The following is a 20,827-nucleotide window of genomic DNA, read 5'->3' as shown; positions in this document are numbered from 1 at the left end:
TCCCTTTAAATAAAACATCTTGGTTGATATGCACAGGTTTGTTGTAATTGTAATTTCCCTGGTGGACGTTTGCACAACACAGTAGAGGCAGAAAACACTGATTGTTAAAAAGTAACTTTTTAGTTTTTCTCAAAGTTTATTTTAATTTTAAATGATATACTTTTTATTTTTACCTAAGTAGATTCTTTCAATGGTACATTTACTTGTGATTGAGTACAATTTCAACAGAGTAATTATTCTGATTACTTTATTGTTGTGTTTTTCTTATTCCTATTAACCAGAGGTGAAAAGAGTATTAAAATATTTTACTCAGAGTAGAATAACACAGCAATAAAGTAATCAGAATAATTAACAGTTGATAAATAAGCAGTAATACTAAAAGGCTCCATGAAATGAGTAAATTTTAACCAATTTTTAACAGTAACAAGTGGTAATAAAAAGCTACCTGAAATGAGTAAACGTTAACCCATTTTTATCAGTAATAGGTGTTAATAAAAAGCTACATGAAATGAGTAAATTTTAACCAATTTTTAACAGTAACAAGTGGTGATAAAAAGCTACCTGAAATGAGTAAATGTTACCCCATTTTTACCAGTATTTTTTACTTTGATGTGGTCAGTATAACAGAACTTCTGGAATTGGTTAATCTTAACTGAATATGTAGGGGTACGTAATACTCTATCTAGGACTGTGGAAATCCTTACACCAATTAAATTGAGTAAATCCTATAGATCTCTTTTTACAGTGCAGGAGACAAAGCTCTGGAACTACATTCTAAACAACACTAGCATTTTTACAGCATAAACCTTCCATCTCCAGCAGGCAAACCTCTAGGTCCTTCACAAACAAGTCAGAGCAGGTCAGGTCGCTGTCACTGAAAGACGATACAGAGAAGAGAATGGAGCCTGGCTGGGGGTTGTAGCAGGCTCCGTATCCATCGGGTACCACCGGACCATAGCAACAGAACATGTCCTCTGAGGTCGGGACCTGGGTGGAGGGGGTTGATGATAAGATAGTTAGAAGCATACTTCCGACCTGGGAGACGTAGAGTAGTAGAGAGTATCATTTATTATCCAGAGGGAAATTAAGGTGTCCAGAAGCAGACACCTTACACACAAGACATTACACACAACATTGCACACACATATATATCCGTAATCAGATAGCTAATCAAAAACAGCATGTGCACTATTCTAATAAGTCCACAAAACATTCCACCCCATCTCTCCAACTCTGTTTTTTTACAGTAGCAAACTACCTGAACTTAATGCTTTTTACCTGACACATTAGCTTACCAAAAACGGTTCCCTTGGAACAGCATTTTCATGCTTGATTATTGTCAACCTAGTGATCCATCTAGTTCCTCTCAATGATCCTTGATTTGTCCGCATAAGCATGTGCTACCTGGCTTGTGGACAGGATGAAGTGATTGCTGGCTGTGTAAGTGTCATCAGTGAAGATTTCAGGCGTCTCCATACACAGCTCCTTGGCCATTTCCTTCAGTCCCAAAAGGTGATTGTCAATGGCCTCTCCTGCGACTGCCTAATATGACGAAAAAAACACATACAGTATCAGGCCACTTATAAACAACAAAATGTACTAAAGTATGTATGCTAATCTCTGTGTATGTCAACAGTAAGTAGGCCTAAATTATTATATAGCTGCACGCAGCAATGCGGAGCCAAGCAGTGAACCTGCCTAAGTAGCCATGGCAACAGAAAGAACTGAGCAAGCTTAAAGGAGAAATCCGGTATGAAATGGCTTAGGGCTTCCGCACACCGGCTCCGACAAAGCGGCTGAGCACTGCTAAACGATGAGGTGTATCAGAAATTCAACAGATAACTTAAGTGCGACTTTGTCCAAAGATCATGTGTAAAAAATTGAGGGAGGAGATTTTTCATTTTTATTGATTTTCACAAAATGCAAATGCACGTTTAAAAAAAACCCCGAAAGTTCGAGAGAAGCGTAATGAAAATTGGCATGCCCAATTTACCACCTGCACTCTACTGTCACTCTACTCCCGAGTTCAGCGTGAAAAGATAGGCATGCCTATTTAACCAGCTGCATCTCATTCTCGCAATACGACTCGCCAAGGAGAGAATGAGACTTGCAGGACATTGCCAAAGGCACCAAGAACTGCCAGCCAGCAAACTGATGCTGTGGGAACTGGTAGCTTTCTTCCAGTTCACCTCGCTCCATTGCTCTCCAACCATCATCTGTCGGGGGGTGTCCACTCAGAGTTCACACATCTTTCAGTGGCGCCCCGTACTCCCGAGCTCGAGAATGTTTGCTGCATAGACATTTCTCGGCCGTGGCAGCACTTCAGCACCACGGCCAGCGATCTTGCCCAATACCGCACGTAATCTCTCAGCTTCTTAAGTGCAGTGGTCCCGGCGGACCCCGTGAAGCACTTTGATCATCAGTCCACCGCGTGGACAGCCACTCTCCTGCGAGAGTTTGTTCTTGAGTGCAGTGGTCGCTGCCAACCCCGTGAAGCACTTCGATGATCAGTCCACCGCGTGGACAGCCACTCTCCTGCGAGAGTCCATTCTCCAGCGAGAACGAAGATGTATGCATACATGCTTAATCCAAATTTCAGAGAGTGAACTATTGAAATGGTGGGAAAACTATCCTGGCGGAAAATGACGTCATAGGGTGCATTGGATTAGTCTCCATTGGTCCCCATACCACCATTCATTATAGTCATTATACCCTACAGTAACCTACGTTCAACAATAGATACACTTTTCAGCCTATTTCCCTTCATCATTCCTTTTCTCTTCCTACCCATCTCACTTCTCGTTATGTCTGTATCTGTCTTTTCATCTATATGCGTATCCTCATTGTTCTTCTGAAAAGCCTCTATACCCTTTTACTACTCCCTCTACACTATCTTCCCATCTCCCTTTTATGCCTTCCCCCCATCCTCCATCCCTTCTCTCCATCTGCCTCAGATATTACACCCTCATCTTTCTTAATCTCTACCCATAGCTATTCAGTAGCCTATACCCTTCTCCATTTTGCTGCGTTAACTCAACATTTTGAATTTTTAAGTTGAATAAAGTTGAAGTTTAAAAACTTTGAATTGAACACTCGTTGTGTTGGTCACGACTTTACAGTAACTGGTCACTTCTCTATTCACTGTGTATTTACCCCTCTAAGGCCGAAGACTTGAGCGCTGAGTGGCAAACTGTGCAGGAAGACCTTGGTGACATATAAGGCAAAGTAAATAAAAGAAACCTTCCTCAGCTGGTAATCTGGTGTATAGAATTAGGCAGAATAGGTTTAACAAGTACAATAGCATGCGTTGTTTGAACTTACCAAGGCAGTATAGTTTGTCTGAGCTTTAATAGCCTCCTTCAGCAATTCCATCCTCTCTTCATTCTTGTAGAGGAAATACAGTGCAGTGAATTGAACGGAAACATAAACCATGAGCATCAATTTAGCTGGTATTAAGAATGAAAGGACTCTGGTAACTCCTGTTCAAATGGTAACTTACCGAGACTTTGGGCTTCTCATCTGTCATAGCCTTGCTAAATGCTAAAGCCTCCGATGTCGCTGAACGGATGTTGTCCACACGGCCATCTTGAAATCGTCGAATGGAAGCACTCTCATATGTGAACACAGCTTTTCTGTGACACCTGTGTTTGTAAAAAAAAAAGATAAATCAACATGTACTGTATTTAAAATTTAAAATGGCTTGTTCACGGTTGCCACTTTGTGGCTTTGAGTCTGGCCTCACCAGTCATTAAGGTTCTAGTTACATGTATGCGGATACGTATATTAAAATTTGGATATTTTTTGTCCAGTTACGTGTATCCACGACTTGTGGATAATAATAAAGACTCCATTGTTACAGGTGCGTTTTAGCCCTTTTAAAACAGCAGTTTTGAAATGTGAAACCCAAAACCCATGTGTTTTAAAAAATATCCATACTGTATAGGTCCCTACGTGTAAACAGCTTCTTATTTGATTGTTTTTTTTGTGTTAATCTGATCACAGTGTCTCATTTTAAAGACAGGTGTATATGGAAAATCACCAAAACATCTGACTGCTAAGTATACAGTGCCCTCCATAATTATTGGCACCCCTGGTTGAGATGTGTTAAAAGCCTTAAAATAAATTCAGTGTTTATTGCAGAAGAATACTGTCACACTGAAAATTGTAGGAAAATGTAGCCTTCAACTCAAATGAATTGTAAGAAAAAAAAAATCCCTGACTAAAAAATAATTATTTTTCATTAAATCACCTGTTCCACAAATATTGGCACCCTTAACAATTCCCAGGAAATAAATATAATTGAAGCATTTCTGTCATTTCTACAGTAGTTTACAAAGTTTACCAGAGTATGTAGGAACATTTAATTAGTAATTCATCACTTCCTGTTTCTCTGGGGTATAAATATGACGTGACACCGAGGCCATTTCTCTTATCCACTCTTAAACATGGGAAAGACAAAGGAACACAGCATACAAGTGAGGCAGATGTGCGTCGACCTTCACAGGTCAGGCAGAGGCTACAAGAAGATTGCCACTCAACTGCAGCTGCCCATATCCACTGTGAGAGGAATAATTAAGAAGTTCAAAACAACTGGAACAGTGGTAAACAAGCCTGGACGAGGACCCAAGTTTATTTTGCCACCACGCACAGTGAGGAGGATGGTAAGAGAAATCAAAAGATCTCCAAAGCTCACTGTTACAGAATTACAACAAATGGTAGCATCCTGGGGTCACAAAGTCTCCAAATCAACCATCAGGCGCTGTCTACACGCCAACAAGCTGTTTGGGAGGCATGCACGGAGAAAACCTTTCCTCACTCAAAATCATAAACGCAAGCGTCTGGAGTTCGCCAAGCGGTATTGGGGCTTCAACTGGGACCGTGTGCTTTGGTCAGATGAGACCAAGATTGACCTTTTTAGGCAACAAACACTCTAAGTGGGTCTGGCGTACCACGAAAGATGTGCATGCTGAAAAGCACCTCATACCCACTGTGAAGTATGGGGGTGGGTCAGTGATGCTGTGGGGCTGTTTCGCTTCCAAAGGCCCTGGGAACCTTGTTAGGGTGCATGGCATAATGAATGCTTTGAAATACCAGGACATTTTAAATCAAAATCTGTTGCCCTCTGCCCGAAAGCTGAAGCTGGGTCGTCACTGGGTCTTTCAGCAAGACAATGACCCTAAACATATGGCCAAATCTACACAGAAATGGTTCACCAGACACAAAATCAAGCTCCTCCCATGGCCATCTCAGTCCCCTGACCTCAACCCCATTGAGAACCTGTGGGGTGAGCTGAAGAGGAGAGTACAGAGGAGAGGACCCAGGTCTCTGGATGATTTAGAGAGATTCTGCAAAGAGGAATGGCTGAAGATCCCTCTTTCTGTCTTTTCCCATCTTGTGAAACATTATAGGAGAAGATTAGGTGCTGTTTTGTTGGCAAAAGGGGGTTGTACAAAATATTAACACCAGGGGTGCTAATAATTGTGACACACATTATTGATGTCAAATAATTATTTCTTTATGTGGGATTTTTTCCCCACTGAATAAATGCACTTGTATTGAAGGTTAGATTTTTCTCTTTTTTTCCATTAAGGTCCCATATTATTTAGAAAAAAAATAAAATAATTGGAAGCTAAAAAACACATCTCAACCAGGGGTGCCAATAATTATGGAGGGCACTGTATATGCGGACATGGTTTATTAACAAACCAGATAAACACAGGTTCACAGTATTACTGTATAACACTGGTGTGAACAAAATTGATCCGACCAAGGCATATTCTCCTGACTACAGCAAGCACCCTACTTGAGGATTTTTTTAACCCTTTACCGATGGACTGATTTAGTACTTACCTAACAATCAAACTGACCTGTAGTATGTAAACTGCAGCGCTACTTGAATGTATGCATCAGGGCTCATTCTCTGCCTCTTGATGTGGTCTTTTCCATACTTTGTAAACTTGAAAACCGCCAAGTCCAGGTTTTTGGCAAGCCTAGAAGGTGAAATATGCTTTTGTTAAGAGGAATGTGCTTCCACGTGCGTGTGCGTGTGTGTTTGTGTACTTGTCTTTTTACGTCTGCCTATTTTGTATGTTTGCATGTGCTGTGTTTGTCTGTGTTGTCCAGTAGACTTGCCGATGTAATTTGTCTGCTGAAGCAGCAAGAAGAGCCTGGATTGCTGGGGAGCTTTTCCAACGCAGTCGCCTTGGGGCGGGTAGCTCACTCACACTGGCTGCCCTCACCAGCTTAGACGGACTTCCTTTCCTTCATGTAATAAAACAGAAACCCAGCCAGACCACACAGTATTGACAATGTTGACGATGAGCTAAACTCATCGACCTCTTTTATATGTATTATTGCACCGGCCACGCATTTCAATACAAGTGACACGAAAGTGTCTCTGTACATGACAAATGAATATCCTTGTGTCCTTGTATCCTTGTATTATTTTACTTGTGCATGTAAGAAAAATGAAAATGAAATTAATATTGGCAAAGGTGAAGCAGTCAGCATGACAAACTGAAAATTGCTAAAAAATGTTCAAATACTGTAATGATAATGACGGAGATGGGTCTTTTGACTATTTCCTAGCTACAGTATCCCCATTCATCAACTCATAAATTATATAAGCATAATTATAACGTATTAACATCATTTCGCATAATGCATGGCTTTGACATGCATGAAGTTGCTGAGTTTGAGTTGGAGTGCGATAATATAACTTCTCTCACACTTACATGCATTTCAGGAGAAACTCTGTGCACTGGACAATGACGATCCCTTCAAAGGGTGAGTGTTCACACACAACTCCACAGCAGCCATCTAAACCTATGACAAACTGACAATATTACAGTGCTGATCAGTGATAGAATGTGAACAGTAACTTGAGTGTAATCTGAGTGTAAACTTGAGTATTAATTCCTTCCCAAAACACTGTAAAAGCCATATAAATGCAATTTTCACAAATGCTTACATTTTAATTTAAAGTAGCATGTAATTTAGTAAACCAAATTGCCAAATATTACAAAAATGGCATACCAAATATTCCCAAAACAACAAAACTGTGATGTTATTGATATTAAAACAATAAATAAAAACATTACTTTTGAATATTTTTTGAAAATTGATACATAGCGTTTTGGTTTGTAGTTCTCCCGTGTACAGCACGAGAGGAGCATGGGGTTTGTCACCTGCATGGGTTTGTCGTACCAGCGGTTGGCCCCGCTTCTGTCTGGTCCTCCTCCGTGGAGCATCAGCCATGCACGGTTAGTGTCAGAGAGGGCCAGTCCACTGGGCTCATTCAAGCACAACACGCACAAGCATCTCTCAAGCATGTCCAAGGAGTCTCTGTTGGTGGAATCTGTATGGTAGAGAATTCTTTATTGACCTTAATGTTCTAATGTCCTTATACTAATATCTAAGGTTCTTATAAGCTTTGTTCACACTCATACTCATAGGCATGCCAATTAAGTTAACTTGAATTTGACAATGAATTGAACATTACTTAAAGGTGCACTGTGTAGGTCAGGATGTGGTCAAAGTAGGTATTGCAACTATGCTGGGGTAGATTTCTCAAAGGCGAAGTAGCTAGTCGGTTAGCAACTTTGCAGAGTAGATACTATAAAAGTTGCTAACTCCTGTGTCTCGAACGTTAGCACACAAAGTAACTACTGCTTGGAGTAATGTGCACTCTGAAGTAGTGGTGACTTTGAAAGTGAGGCGCCTCCTATCCGTATCTCGACAATGAAGTTGAAGTACAGCTGGAGTAGATCCATTGAGTCCAGACATCACCTCTGCCACCCCAAGTAACACACAGCGCTAGTCTACTTCAGAGTGTGACTCCACCCATTAGCTAAACTTGTAGTACATATTTGACCACAAATGTGTCAATATCTTTTAATCCTGTGGTGCAAAAGCGATGAAAATCAATCGACATGCAAACAAAGTGATGATACAGCTGCGAGAGTGTTCAGAACACAAATTCACGTCATGTCATTTGTTCGTGAAAAAAAAACGTCATATCCTTGGAATCTGATGAATCCCACACTAATAATATACTTTTAGCTGTATACCGATTGAATTGCGTCTCATTTCGATGTGTAATTTGTGAAATATTTACATAAGAAAGTATTGGTTACTCCCGGAAATGCGCTGGCTTACGTGTCAAGTACTTAAATATTTTTGGCGCGAATTTCATTTCATAGCCTAGGGGTATTTACGCTTGCCTATCAATGGGAAGACGCGAGCTACGCGGGTTCGAAACCAGTGTGCAGCATGTTGACAACAACTCGTGAAATCGTGTTTTGGACCCTACAGTGTAACACATTTTCCCTTGGCTGCACGTGTGTGTTGGTAATGCACAACATAAATTATCTATTTCTGCCAGATATTTCCAAAATTGTGGCACTGCAACCATGTGGATTCGAACCGGTGTGGCTTCTGTTTTCCCATTGGGATGCAAGCGTGAATACCAGGCTATGGAATGAAATCCGCGCGAAAATTTCTTAGGGATATGACACTTCAACAGACGATTTTCTGGGAGTAACCACAACTTTATTGTTCAAATATTTTACAAATTACACCTCGGGATGAAACGAAATCCAATCGGCATGCAGATAATACTGCATTATTGGTGCGGACGGTGTCAGATTGTAATGCCACGGCCGTGTTTTTTCACAAAGAAATTTCAAGGTGTGTTGTGGAGGAAACAGCGGAGTCACGGTGTCGTGACATCCAATCAAATGTGCTGGTGGTGGTTGTACACTATTGCTTTCTACTTCACGCTCTGAATTTAGGAGGAAACAGCTGATTCATGACTCAGCAATCATGCTTATCTCTTGTTGCTTCTTTGGTCACGCACTGCAATGCCAAGAAAGTAAGTAGCGGTGTGGACTCAGGAAAGTAGCCGCACTACTTTTGGCTTACTGTGGGAATAGTAAGGTTTCGAGAAATGCACGGATTTCGCCTTGAAGTAAGTAGATAACTACAAAGTACATCTGTAGTTCAAAGCTAACATTGCGGAAACGCACCCCTGATCAGTGAAACTGTGCTGTCTACTACCAAATTTGATCTTTTCATGAACATTTACTCATTAATGAATTAATATTTACTAGTATGGTCCAAGTGCATTAAGTATTTCAGCTAAAAATGCCTATTTCTGGAATTTCAAAATGGCGAACCATGGAGAAGATCCCCCTTTTCATGTATGAAAAGTGCAATTTTCCCAGTCATAAAGCATAGCACTTAGAATTTGATGGTGGTGATAAGTATTCATGAAAATGGTAACATTAGTGCATGGGCAGCATGAATTGTGGAAATGAACTACTGAAAATCTTGCACAGTGCACCTTTAAACTACAGTATGATTCAGTAGTGTTTCATACATTATTTTACATACTATAACAGGCCTTTTGTAGCCTGGGCGAAAAGCCGACTGTTGACTCCGTCAATCAGTCTGGCAAAAGCCATGAGGAATCCGTCTCCGTGGAGGGTGGGAGATGGTCTGATCTTACTCTACCATTTAAATTAATTGGAGTTCCAAACTCAAATTAAAACCCATATTGTGCTTTATTAACATGCCTGTTACGATATAGTGTCGCAAAAGCATACAAATAACAAAACGAAAGTGTGAATATACTGTAGCTACCTTAACCAATCAGTAACGGACTTCGCGGGTGAGTTCTGCGTCACCACTCTCAACTGTTTGCTGATTGGCTAAACACTGAGAGAACCGAGCTTGAGGCTTTTGCCAGACGATGTGCGGAGCCAAAATCTTTGGGTGGAGTACATAGGATGGCGTCGCCAGGCTAGGCCTTTTGGTCTAGGTTGGATTTTTTGGAACATAAGCTTTGGCTGCTATAAAGATTTTTTCCACAAGTCTAGGAGGGGCACTCATACAAATCCAATCAGGTTACAATCAAGGTTATGAGAGTCCCTCATCCTTTTCAGAGGAGTATTTCAAATTGGTTTTATACCACATATATTTCAACTCAGAGTGAGAATCTGATAATAGAGGAGGTCTGTAATTTCACAACAATACTTACCTCTTAAACTAGGAGGAGGATCCCTTCCCTCCTTGAATATATTGAGGTGCACTATATAATTGAATATATCCATACTGTACATAACACATACACATACATGCACACACATACACATGCATACACACTTTTCATACATAAAAAGGTGGATCTTCTCCTTGTCTGCTATTTTGATTTCCAGTGTAGACACCTTTAGCTGCAAAGCATATTGTACTTTCCTCAAACCAGTAAATATAATTGTACTGTATTACTTAGTAAATATTATGATATAAGATCTGATTGGGGGATGGGCCACATAGTTGCAATGAGCAGCATATTTGCAATGCCTACTCTGGCCCCAATCCTACATACTCTACCTTTAAATCAGCTACATAGCTAGAAAAGCCGCTATTAGAAATTAGTAGTTCTGTAATTTCACAACATCACTTACTGCTCCCCTAATTACTAACATTTGTATGGTGGGTAAAACTGAAACATAAAGTAGTTAGGTTCTAACCTCTGATTAGAATATCTCGTGCCTCCGCCCAGTGTGTGCGTCCGTCAGAGGTGAGGAGGCCAATAGGGGGGAAGTGCTGCTCCTCGCCCTCCGCCTTCTTCCTGATCTTCTCCAGCTGTGTGTACAGGTCCTTCTCATTCAGGTGCCGAAAGTTGATCATCACATCCAGCACAAAGAACTGCAATGATGAGACATGAGTATTATTGCAGTGTGTGTGTGTGTGTGTGTGTGTGTGTGTGTGTGTGTGTGTGTGTGTGTGTGTGTGTGTGTGTGTGTGTGTGTGTGTGTGTGCGTGTGCGTGTGTGTGTATATATATATATATATTAGTGGTGGGCATTGGCACTGCCCTCATGATTCGATTCGATTATGATTCGGGAGGTAGCGATTCGATTCGATGCGATTCAATTCTACAACGCATTGCAATGCATTACATTTCTACTGAAAGCAAAGCAAATGTTTCATCAGTCATGATGAGGCAATACAAGTAGTCAGATACTGAGCAACAATTTATTGGCTGTTTTCTGTATCAGTCTTGCAGTTTTCATTTATTTTTTCAATTATTTTTTTTCTTTTATTTAATTTAACATTCATTTGCTCCCGAAATATCAACGGAAGTAATTGAAACTTAAAAATTCTGGAACTTGCCGCATTGAATTGGATCGGCCATGGCCCGCATTGCATTGCATCGCCGAATTGATTATTGTTGACACCACTAATATACATATTTTTAATTTAATTTTATTTATGTATTTATTTATTTTTTTTGATGGGAAATAGGTTGAGTCAAGCCAGTCACTCCACTTTCAATGTTCTAGTACTGATGCTTGTGAATTAATCAAGCTCCACAGATCTAATTTACAGGTAACCAAATGTTTCATGACCACATGCTCAGGAATGCACACTGAATATCGCCTAGTAATGTATTCCTGTGCCATTTTGCTGTCATTTGCTGCCAAATCATTCCCTCTGAGTAGATTATTGATATTCCATCTCATTACTTATTGTTTTCCATGTAATGGATCTTCTTTATCCCTTTGAACTTCAGTTTCTTTGACTGCTACTTAACTGCTACTTAACCTGGGGCATAGGCACAAGGTTTAACGGAAAACACAAGGCAAATACACAATGATCATTTGCACTTTAAAGGCTAAATCCCATTACACCCCTTAGCCCTACACCTTTCCTCTTCCCTTCCGTTTTGTGCGTCCACGTGTAGGAGTAGTGGCGTCTCAATTCACGTTAAGACAGAGGGGAAGGGGTACACCGAAGGGCTTTCCACCCCTCCAAACAGATATTTTCCGACACCACACTCCAGACGGAGGGCTACGACAGATTTCCCTGAATGCATTGCGAATGCCTTTAAAAATTGGCGGCAAGCCGCGGCATCCACAACAGTGCGCAAATTTAAATATTTTTGCCGTAATTGCCGGTTTTAAAGTGGCAATAATTATTCCATTGTACAAAGTTTAACATTGTTCCAATGTGTCATAGTCATTGTCTCTGTGAAACGCACATGACAAAAATGACTATTAACGTCAACCTAATGAATGGAATTAGTGACAGGTGTGAGTGAGTGTCATTCCGTGATTGTTGAAGAGGTGTCTCAATTCGTAGGGGTTGCGTTTCAAGCCCTACACCTTACTGCTTCGTTCGAAAGTACGACGAGCAAGGGGAAGGCGTAGGGGTAGGGGTTGAAATTAGTAATGGGATTTAGCCTAACAGCTATAACTGTCTCGGGAGCTGGGTCAGTCTAACTTAGGCCTACTTTTCTTGTTGAAAGTTTGTAGAATTCTTTGAAAGGCATTAGCAGCACTTTTCGATAATATGGTTTAAAAGGAAAGGCTTACACAGAGGCAATAAAATTGAGAAATTGTCAAAAGAGTTTAGGCCCTGCCGTGGCACTAACAGTAGCCTAGGGCACTGCACCGTTACACTGGGGACCCGATCCTCCCCCGTCTCTCTCTCCCACTCGCTTACTGTCCCACTCTTCACTGTCCTGTCTAAATAAAGTTGACCCCCTCCCCCCCCACACACACACCCACAAAAAGAGTTTACAGTGCCCTCCATTATTATTGGCACCCCTGGTTGAGATGTGTTTTTTAGCTTCCAATTATTATTATTTTTCTCTAAATAATATGGGACCTTAATGAAAAAAAAGAGAAAAATCCAACCTTCAATACAAGTGCATTTATTCAGTGGGGAAAAAATCCCACATAAAGAAATAATTATTTGACATCAAATAATGTGTGTCACAATTATTAGCACCCCTGTTGTTAATATTTTGTACAACCCCAGTTTGCCAACAAAACAGCACCTAATCTTCTCCTATAATGTTTCACAAGATGGGAAAAGACAGAAAGAGGGATCTTCAGCCATTCCTCTTTGCAGAATCTCTCTAAATCATCCAGAGACCTGGGTCCTCTCCTCTGTACTCTCCTCTTCAGCTCACCCCACAGGTTCTCAATGGGGTTGAGGTCTGGGGACTGAGATGGCCATGGGAGGAGCTTGATTTTGTGTCTGGTTAACCATTTCTGTGTAGATTTGGCCATATGTTTAGGGTCATTGTCTTGCTGAAAGACCCAGTGACGACCCATCTTCAGCTTTTTGGCAGAGGGCAACAGATTTTGATTTAAAATGTCCTGGTATTTCAAAGCATTCATGATGCCATGCACCCTAACAAGCTTCCCAGGGCCTTTGGAAGCGAAACAGCCCCACAGCATCACTGACCCACCCCCATACTTCACAGTGGGTATGAGGTGCTTTTCAGCATGCGCATCTTTCGTGGCACGCCAGACCCACTTAGAGTGTTTGTTGCCAAAAAACTCAATCTTGGTCTCATCTGACCAAAGCACACGGTCCCAGTTGAAGCCCCAATACCGCTGGGCGAACTCCAGACGTTTGCGTTTATGATTGTGGGTGAGGAAAGGTTTTCTCCGTGCATGCCTCCCAAACAGCTTGTTGGCGTGTAGACAGCGCCTGATGGTTGATTTGGAGACTTTGTGACCCCAGGATGCTACCATTTGTTGTAATTCTGTAACAGTGAGCTTTGGAGATATTTTGATTTCTCTTACCATCCTCCTCACTGTGCGTGGTGGCAAAATAAACTTGGGTCCTCGTCCAGGCTTGTTTACCACTGTTCCAGTTGTTTTGAACTTCTTAATTATTCCTCTCACAGTAGATATAGGCAGCTGCAGTTGAGTGGCAATCTTCTTGTAGCCTCTGCCTGACCTGTGAAGGTCGACGCACATCTGCCTCACTTGTATGCTGTGTTCCTTTGCCTTTCCCATGTTTAAGAGTGGATAAGAGAAATGGCCTCTGTGTCACGTCATATTTATACCCCAGGGAAACAGGAAGTGATGAATTACTAATTAAATGTTTCTACATACTCTGGTAAACTTTGTAAACTACTGTAGAAATGACAGAAATGCTTCAATTATATTTATTTCCTGGGAATTGTTAAGGGTGCCAATAATTGTGGAACAGGTGATTTAATGAAAAATAATTATTTTTTAGTCAGGGATTTTTTTAATTTTCCTACAATTCATTTGAGTTGAAGGCTACATTTTCCTAAAATTTTCAGTGTGACAGTATTCTTCTGCAATAAACACTGAATTCATTTTAAGGCTTTTAACACATCTCAACCAGGGGTGCCAATAATTATGGAGGGCACTGTATATGTACCTGTAAGAGTTGTGAACAACTGGACTTCTTTTTAGGGCTTGAAAGACGTCTTTCAAACTCCAAAAGGAAGTCTACAAGTTGCCTGCAACTAGACCCTTTTACCTGAGATGACCTGGGGTGTTTCCTGATAACGATTGATCTTACAGTAGGCTTAAGTACAATGCAAATGACTGATGGTACGAAAGTTCGTAGATTTTCTACACCTGTTTCCCAAACATCATCATACGTTAACACACGTACACAGCCACTGAGATCGTTCTGAAGTTGCTCTTAAGGGCCACTATGGTGCTAAAATTTACAGATGTTTGCCCATGGAGTGGAGCACGACATCATGTACTAGAACAATTGGGATAGGCTCAGCCTATCCACCTTCACTTTTGACGATATTTTTGATCTGTGTGTGACCTTCACTTCTGATAAGATTTATGGGGCCTTTTCCCTTTATTTGATAAAGCAGTAAAGATGTTGACAGGAAATGACAGAGAGAGAGAGAGGGAGAAAGAGAGAGAGGGGGGGGAGGGGTGTTGGCATATGAAGGCTAGCCAAATTTGTTTTCCCATGGACAAGTTGCGCGGCAGCGCAGTGTGCCATAGTGGGTCCGCATTTTATTCAATTCTTATCAAAATTTGAACTGTATTCCCACACGTCTCACTCATGTTGACAGAAATGACACAATGACTCTTTGTGAAGTATCAGCTAAAGCAGGGTTTAAACCTTACCTGGTTTCTGCAGGCCACAATAATGTGCTCAGGTTCAGGCATGACTGAGCTTGTCTTGGTCACAAGAGTGTCTTTCTTCAGGCCGGGAAGGCGACAAGTTGTGAAGAGCTTGTAGTACTGCTCCATACACAGAGGAGTCCCAGCCAGCTGACCCTTGCCTCGGTCCTCGGGTAATGCATGTCTGGCAAGATAGGTCACCGATTCTTGAACAATAGGCAAAAACACATCCCACTCATAATAATGGTCATTTTGTTGAAAATCAATAACATTTTCATGAACAAAAAAATTCCAGCTAATGATGAAGGGGTCTTTTACAGATATGTGCATTTGTTTCAAAGGGTTAATTGACATTTTATTACCTGTATATTTAATTACTGTACACTTAATCACACCTTATAAAACCTGCTGATCATTTCAATTGATTAAAAACTCTCTGATGTAATTGAAAAATATTGCTATTGCATTAAAGAACATAATTAAATGGTTGTACAAAATTGCAAACAGTGAGTTTAGAACAATATTTATTTTCTGATTGTTCGAAATGTGTCCCACATGTTCATCACCACCATCAGATATTTTTAATTCAGGTATTCAGGTAAGTATAAGATCATATCCATGATTCAAACCTTCAGCTCTACTGAGTGCTTCACTGAAGGTCCTGCAAGTTCACTTCATTCTCTTAAATATTTTCATTGGTTTGGACATGGCAACTGTCACAACTATACTATGTCAACAACACATTCTTACCAGATTATCCGATTGCATTGTAGGTGGGCCTATACAAAGCTTATCCCTTCATGTAGCAGTAAGGTGTGGGGAATTGTCTTTCAAATCGAATTTCAGCACCACAGGTGTGGACAGCTCCTCTTAGAAGTTACTACAGCTTGATCTTTGGCGCTGTGCACGTGAGATCACGTAACCCGGTATGAAGATGTCTATGATGGAACGATGTAGACGCTCCACAAGCAAATATCAGAAACAGTCAGCACCACACATGTGGACAGCTCCCCTTAAGAGCAACTAAAGAGTCGTAATGGTGATATCAAAAAGCGTTTGAATGGTGGGAAGTCGGAGTCAGAGTTAAGTGCCATAAAATCATTCTATACATGTAATGTCTGTCTGTATTTGCTGCCATGCAGTGCAGCAGTGCAGTGTTAGCTTACGTGACTAGCTCAAAATGAAATGAAATGGTAATGTGGAGAAACCTATTTGAATTGAATCATTTAGTGGTGCATTTTTACACTCATCCAAGTCAAGTCAAGTCAAGTAGGTTTTATTGTCAATTTCTTTACATGCACTGGTCATACAAAGAATTTGAAATTACATTTCTTGCTTTCCCATTAGACATAGACTAATCTAGGTAAGGACATAGACAGTATAGACATAGACAGTACTTATACATGGACTTAAGACAGTATGGACATAGACAGTGCTCATACAGACATTTAAAGTGCAAGACTGGACAACAGAAGACTTGTAGAGGACATACATTAAGAGGTATCTGTTGTGCTTTTGTGCTTTTCCTAAAAAAAGTCCTTTATAGCGTTCTGACATGGTAATAGTAGCATTTTGAAGAAAATAAATATTAAAAAAGGTCTGTCAAGTACACCAGCAGCAGTGTGTGTGTGTGTGTGTGTGTGTGTGTGTGTGTGTGTGTGTGTGTGTGTGTGTGTGTGTGTGTGTGTGTGTGTGTGTATGTGTGTGTGTGTGTTTGTGTTTAGTGCAGGTAGAAGGTGCGGTGTGCGTCTTGTGTGTGTGTTCGTGTGTCTGTGTGTGTGTGTGTGTGTGTATGTGTGTGTGTGTGTGTGTGTGTGTGTGTGTGTGTGTGTGTGTGTGTGTGTGTGTCAGTGTGTGTATGTTTGGGTTTAGTGCAGAAAGTGCAGTGTGCTTTGTGTGTGGTGTGTGTGTGTGTGTGTGTGTGTGTGTGTGTGTGTGTGTGTGTGTGTGTGTGTGTGTGTGTGTGTGTGCATGTTTTGAGTTAGTGCAGGTTTGAAAGTTCAGTCACGAGTATAGTAGTGCAGGTGGAAATGTTCAGTCGCAGATATGGTGGTGGGGGGATGGGGGGGGGGGTTGTCAGTGGCCTTGCTGGCTAGAGGCTGACAGTGGAGGGAGAGTGGGTTGAGTGTTCAGCATCTTGATCGCTTGGTGCATTGTGCTGCTCGCCAGCCTGGTGGTACGGGAACGGAGGCGCCTGTACCTCTTTCCAGAGGGCAGGAGGCTGAGCAGTTTGTGTGCAGGGTGGCTTGTGTCTTTGATGATCATCAGTGATTTCCGGGTGAGGTGTGTGGTGTAAATGTCCTGCAGGGAGGGGAGTGGTACTCCAATGATCTTCTTCGCTGTGTTCACAACACGCTGGAGTGTCTTCCTGTTTTTCTCCGTGCAGCTTCCTCCCCACACTGTGATGCAGTTGGACACGACGCTCTCTATGGTTCCTCTGTAGAATGTTGTCATGATGGAGGGTGTAGCACTTGCCTTCTTTAGTTTGCGCAGGAAGTAGAGACGCTGAGGGGCCTTCTTCGCCAGTGATGTAGTGTTGGTGGTCCAAGAGAGGTCGTCGCTGATGTGCACTCCCAAGGAACTTGGTGCTGCTCACTCTCTCCACAGCATCGCCGTCGATGGTCAGTGGTGGCAGTTGTTTTTGGACCCTTTGGAAGTTGACAACAATCTCCTTGGTCTTGTTGACATTCAGCAGGAGGTTGTTGTCTTTGCACCATCTGGCCAGCAGGTCTACTTCTTCTCTGTAGTGAGTCTCATCGCCCTTGGTGATGAGGCCCACCAATGTTGTATCATCCGCAAACTTCACTAGATGGTTAGTGCTGTGGGTCGTTGTGCAGTCATGTGTCAGCAGCGTGAACCAGCAGGGGGCTGAGAACACAACCTTGCGGAGCCCCCGTGCTCAGGGTCAGGGTGCTCGAGGTGTTGTTCCCTACCCGTACTGCTTGTGGTCTTTGCATCAGGAAGTCCAGCAGCCAGTTGCAGAGGGAGGTGCTGAAACCTAGTTTGTCCAGTTTTCTGATGAGTTGTTGTGGTATTATGGTATTGAATGCTGAACTGAAGTCAATGAACAGCATTCTCACATATGAGTCTTTATTGTCCAAGTGGGTGAGGGCTGGATGGAGGGCAGAGCAAATTGCATCCTCCGTGGATCGCTTGGCTCGGTATGCGAACTGGTAGGGGTCTAGGGTGGGGGGTAGGGTGGCTTTGATGTGTGACAGGACTAGCCGTTCGAAGCACTTCATGATTATGGGCGTCAGTGCTACAGGACGGTAGTCATTGAAGCATGATGGTGATGATTTCTTCGGCATCCGTGATGGCCACAGTGTTTACAGACCCCTAGGGTCTTTAAATTAAGTAACAATGTTCAACAAAGCTACATCACGATCAGCTGCCATTTTTGTTGTCATTGCTTTGAAATTGCATGAACTTGCAGACTGGATATCCTGTAGTAGCAAAAAAGTTGAAAATCCTATAAACACACTCCTCAACCTTGAGGACAGCCTTCGTAGATGAGTTGAAGCTGTAATAGCAGCAAAAGGTGGAGTGATATCATATTGAAACCTATGGGTTTGGAATGGAATGGCAGTTCAGTTCATTCCGTGGGAGCCTGCTTCTATGGCCAGCAGCCCTAGCATTAATGCAAGAATTCTGGCTTTTTTACCTTGTGGTAGTGCCACATTCACCCAGGGGCGTCGCCAGACCTATTTTACAGGGGCACGTGCCAGTATGGATTTGCTGTGCCCCGGTATGAGTGTCACCAAAAAAGCAGAAACAAAAACCCTACCTTGAAATCAAGTTTAGCATACATAGTGATCTACAGAATGTGCACAAAATAGCATTTTTGCAGTAGGCCTACAGGTGCTTTCAAGAGTTAACTAATCTAAATGTTTTTTGTGTATCCATATTCTAAGTGACTTGAACAATATAATGTAATGGTTTGTAATTGTGTAATATTATGTAGGCTAATGGTAATAAGTTATGACATCCATTGTCAGATTTCCACTCAAGAGCTGTCTAATAAGGAGGTGGTTACACAAATGTGGATATTTTTTTTTATCAGTTCATGTAAACACAACATGTGGTTAAAAATAAAAACGTAATTGTGACAGATGTGTTTTAGCCCCCAAAATGGGATATTACTAAAAACCTGGGTTTTAAAATGCACATTCTAAAGCTCTGTTTGTGTTTAAACGGGAGGCCAAAACCACACAGTCCACAAATCAACACACAAACAGCTTCTAAGGAGCACTACTTTGAGTGTAATGTGATTAGACAGAAGTGAGTTCTGTAATACTTACGATTCCAGCAGTGTTTTATATTCTAGTACTGCCGAAATTAAATGAGCAGCAAATCTGAAAAAGCATTGAACCATTTAATATACATTAGGCTTGTAGATATAGGCCCAGTAGTAAGCCTAGGCCTATAGAAATATTCTGTAATGTAGTAGTGATATAGAATGCTGGTTGCCAAACTATGCTGTCTTATACATTGTTATACATTTTATACAAATCCAAGTTCACTTTGTCTTAGATCACAAAATACAATCACGACTGTCATTACACACAGTCTGTAAAACAGTATTTCACAATGTCAGTAAGGTATACCTGATATCATCTTGAGATCTTATTTATTGTCTACTCTATTACATACTGTATGTCTTTGTAAATGCTGTTACATGAAGAGTGAATTGTATTGATATAAAGGTTTGTTAAAAGAAGTGCCTGCTTCACGAGACATGCCTGAATCTCTTACCTTGTAGCATCACTATTGGTCTTGAAATTCTGCTTGGGCAGCACTATGACAGGACTTGAGTTCACTGGCAATGCTGATCTGTTGTTCAGGTACATATCCTCAAGCCAGTAGTCATAAACCTGTAAGAGAGGTATACAGTAAGGAATATGTCATCAACATAGCACGTCCAGGTTTTCTTAAGTGGTTTAAGTTGTTTACACCTCTCTCTGTAAGACAGGTTTATACGCACAATCAGATGTCATAAAAAGATGAGTTTTGATGTATGAGTTAAGTTTTTAAGAAATGATGTCTATTGTTACATTCAACATTAAGCTTAAGTAGCCTCTTACTGCAGCAGGGGTCGCCGGCGACCCTATTCACTTGCTGAAAATGCCGAACTACATCATAACAACATTGCTATGACATTTCAGAGAGCCATAGTGCTGCGCTCAGGGGTTAAACACATCACAATATACATAACTTATGTGCTGTGAAACATTTTGACAACACATTACTGCTTGCTTTACTGACAACTTTCTTACCCAGTTTGCTTTGCTCTCACTCCTTTGCAGAAGATTTTTTTGAAGCATCTCCCCGACTCCCCCAGCAACTCCAAACGTCTCCACGATGGCCTGGGTCTTCTGGAACTCCTCCTCTGGGATGAGGTGTTTCACCGACTTGAGGTATAATTTCAGTGTATGTTGTAAGTCAGGGACTGGCAGTTTGGGCACCCTCTATAACACAAAACAAAAGCATAAAGGATGCAAAAGCATTCTGTCACATTTATTATGGTGCTGCTTGAGTCAGTGGTAGTTGCATTGCCAATTAATATCACCATGCCTTCTCTATTCAATTATTTGACTGTTTCTATTCAAATATGTGACTGTTTCTCTGCAAATGTAGGCCTGATCAAAGTGTGTGTGTGTGTGTGTGTGAGAGAGAGAGAGAGAGAGAGAGAGAGAGAGAGAGAGAGAGAGAGAGAGAGAGAGAGAGAGAGAGAGAGAGAGAGAGAGAGAGAGAGAGAGAGAGAGAGAGAGAGAGAGAGAGAGAGAGAGAGAGAGAGAGAGAGAGAGATCTGGTCGGTGTACTGAAGCAGTCATAATGAAGGTGGTGTCTTACATTGCTGTTGCTGGAAGTGGTAGATTGCTCTCTCTTCAAAACTGGCAT

General features: G+C 41.5%; 1 protein-coding gene across 1 annotated transcript; it reads right to left on the bottom strand.

Annotated features, from left to right (window-relative positions):
• Positions 1 to 774: 774 nt before the first annotated feature.
• On the bottom strand, positions 775 to 20,827 carry chata (choline O-acetyltransferase a). Its single transcript, XM_063191253.1, has 14 exons — positions 20,780 to 20,827; positions 20,203 to 20,394; positions 19,682 to 19,800; positions 19,228 to 19,281; positions 14,933 to 15,113; positions 10,533 to 10,710; positions 7,188 to 7,357; positions 6,735 to 6,835; positions 6,133 to 6,261; positions 5,868 to 5,990; positions 3,500 to 3,641; positions 3,322 to 3,384; positions 1,405 to 1,542; positions 775 to 987 (listed from the first exon to the last, which is right to left on the bottom strand). The coding sequence occupies exons 1-14, from the start codon at positions 20,825 to 20,827 to the stop codon at positions 775 to 777; spliced, it is 1,851 nt and encodes a 616-aa protein (XP_063047323.1).

The sequence above is a fragment of the Engraulis encrasicolus genome, chromosome 24 (genome assembly GCF_034702125.1).
Source record: "Engraulis encrasicolus isolate BLACKSEA-1 chromosome 24, IST_EnEncr_1.0, whole genome shotgun sequence".
NCBI lineage: Eukaryota > Metazoa > Chordata > Actinopteri > Clupeiformes > Engraulidae > Engraulis > Engraulis encrasicolus.
The sequence above is the reverse complement of the archived record's forward strand: the minus strand, read 5'-3'. Positions and strand labels throughout refer to the sequence as shown.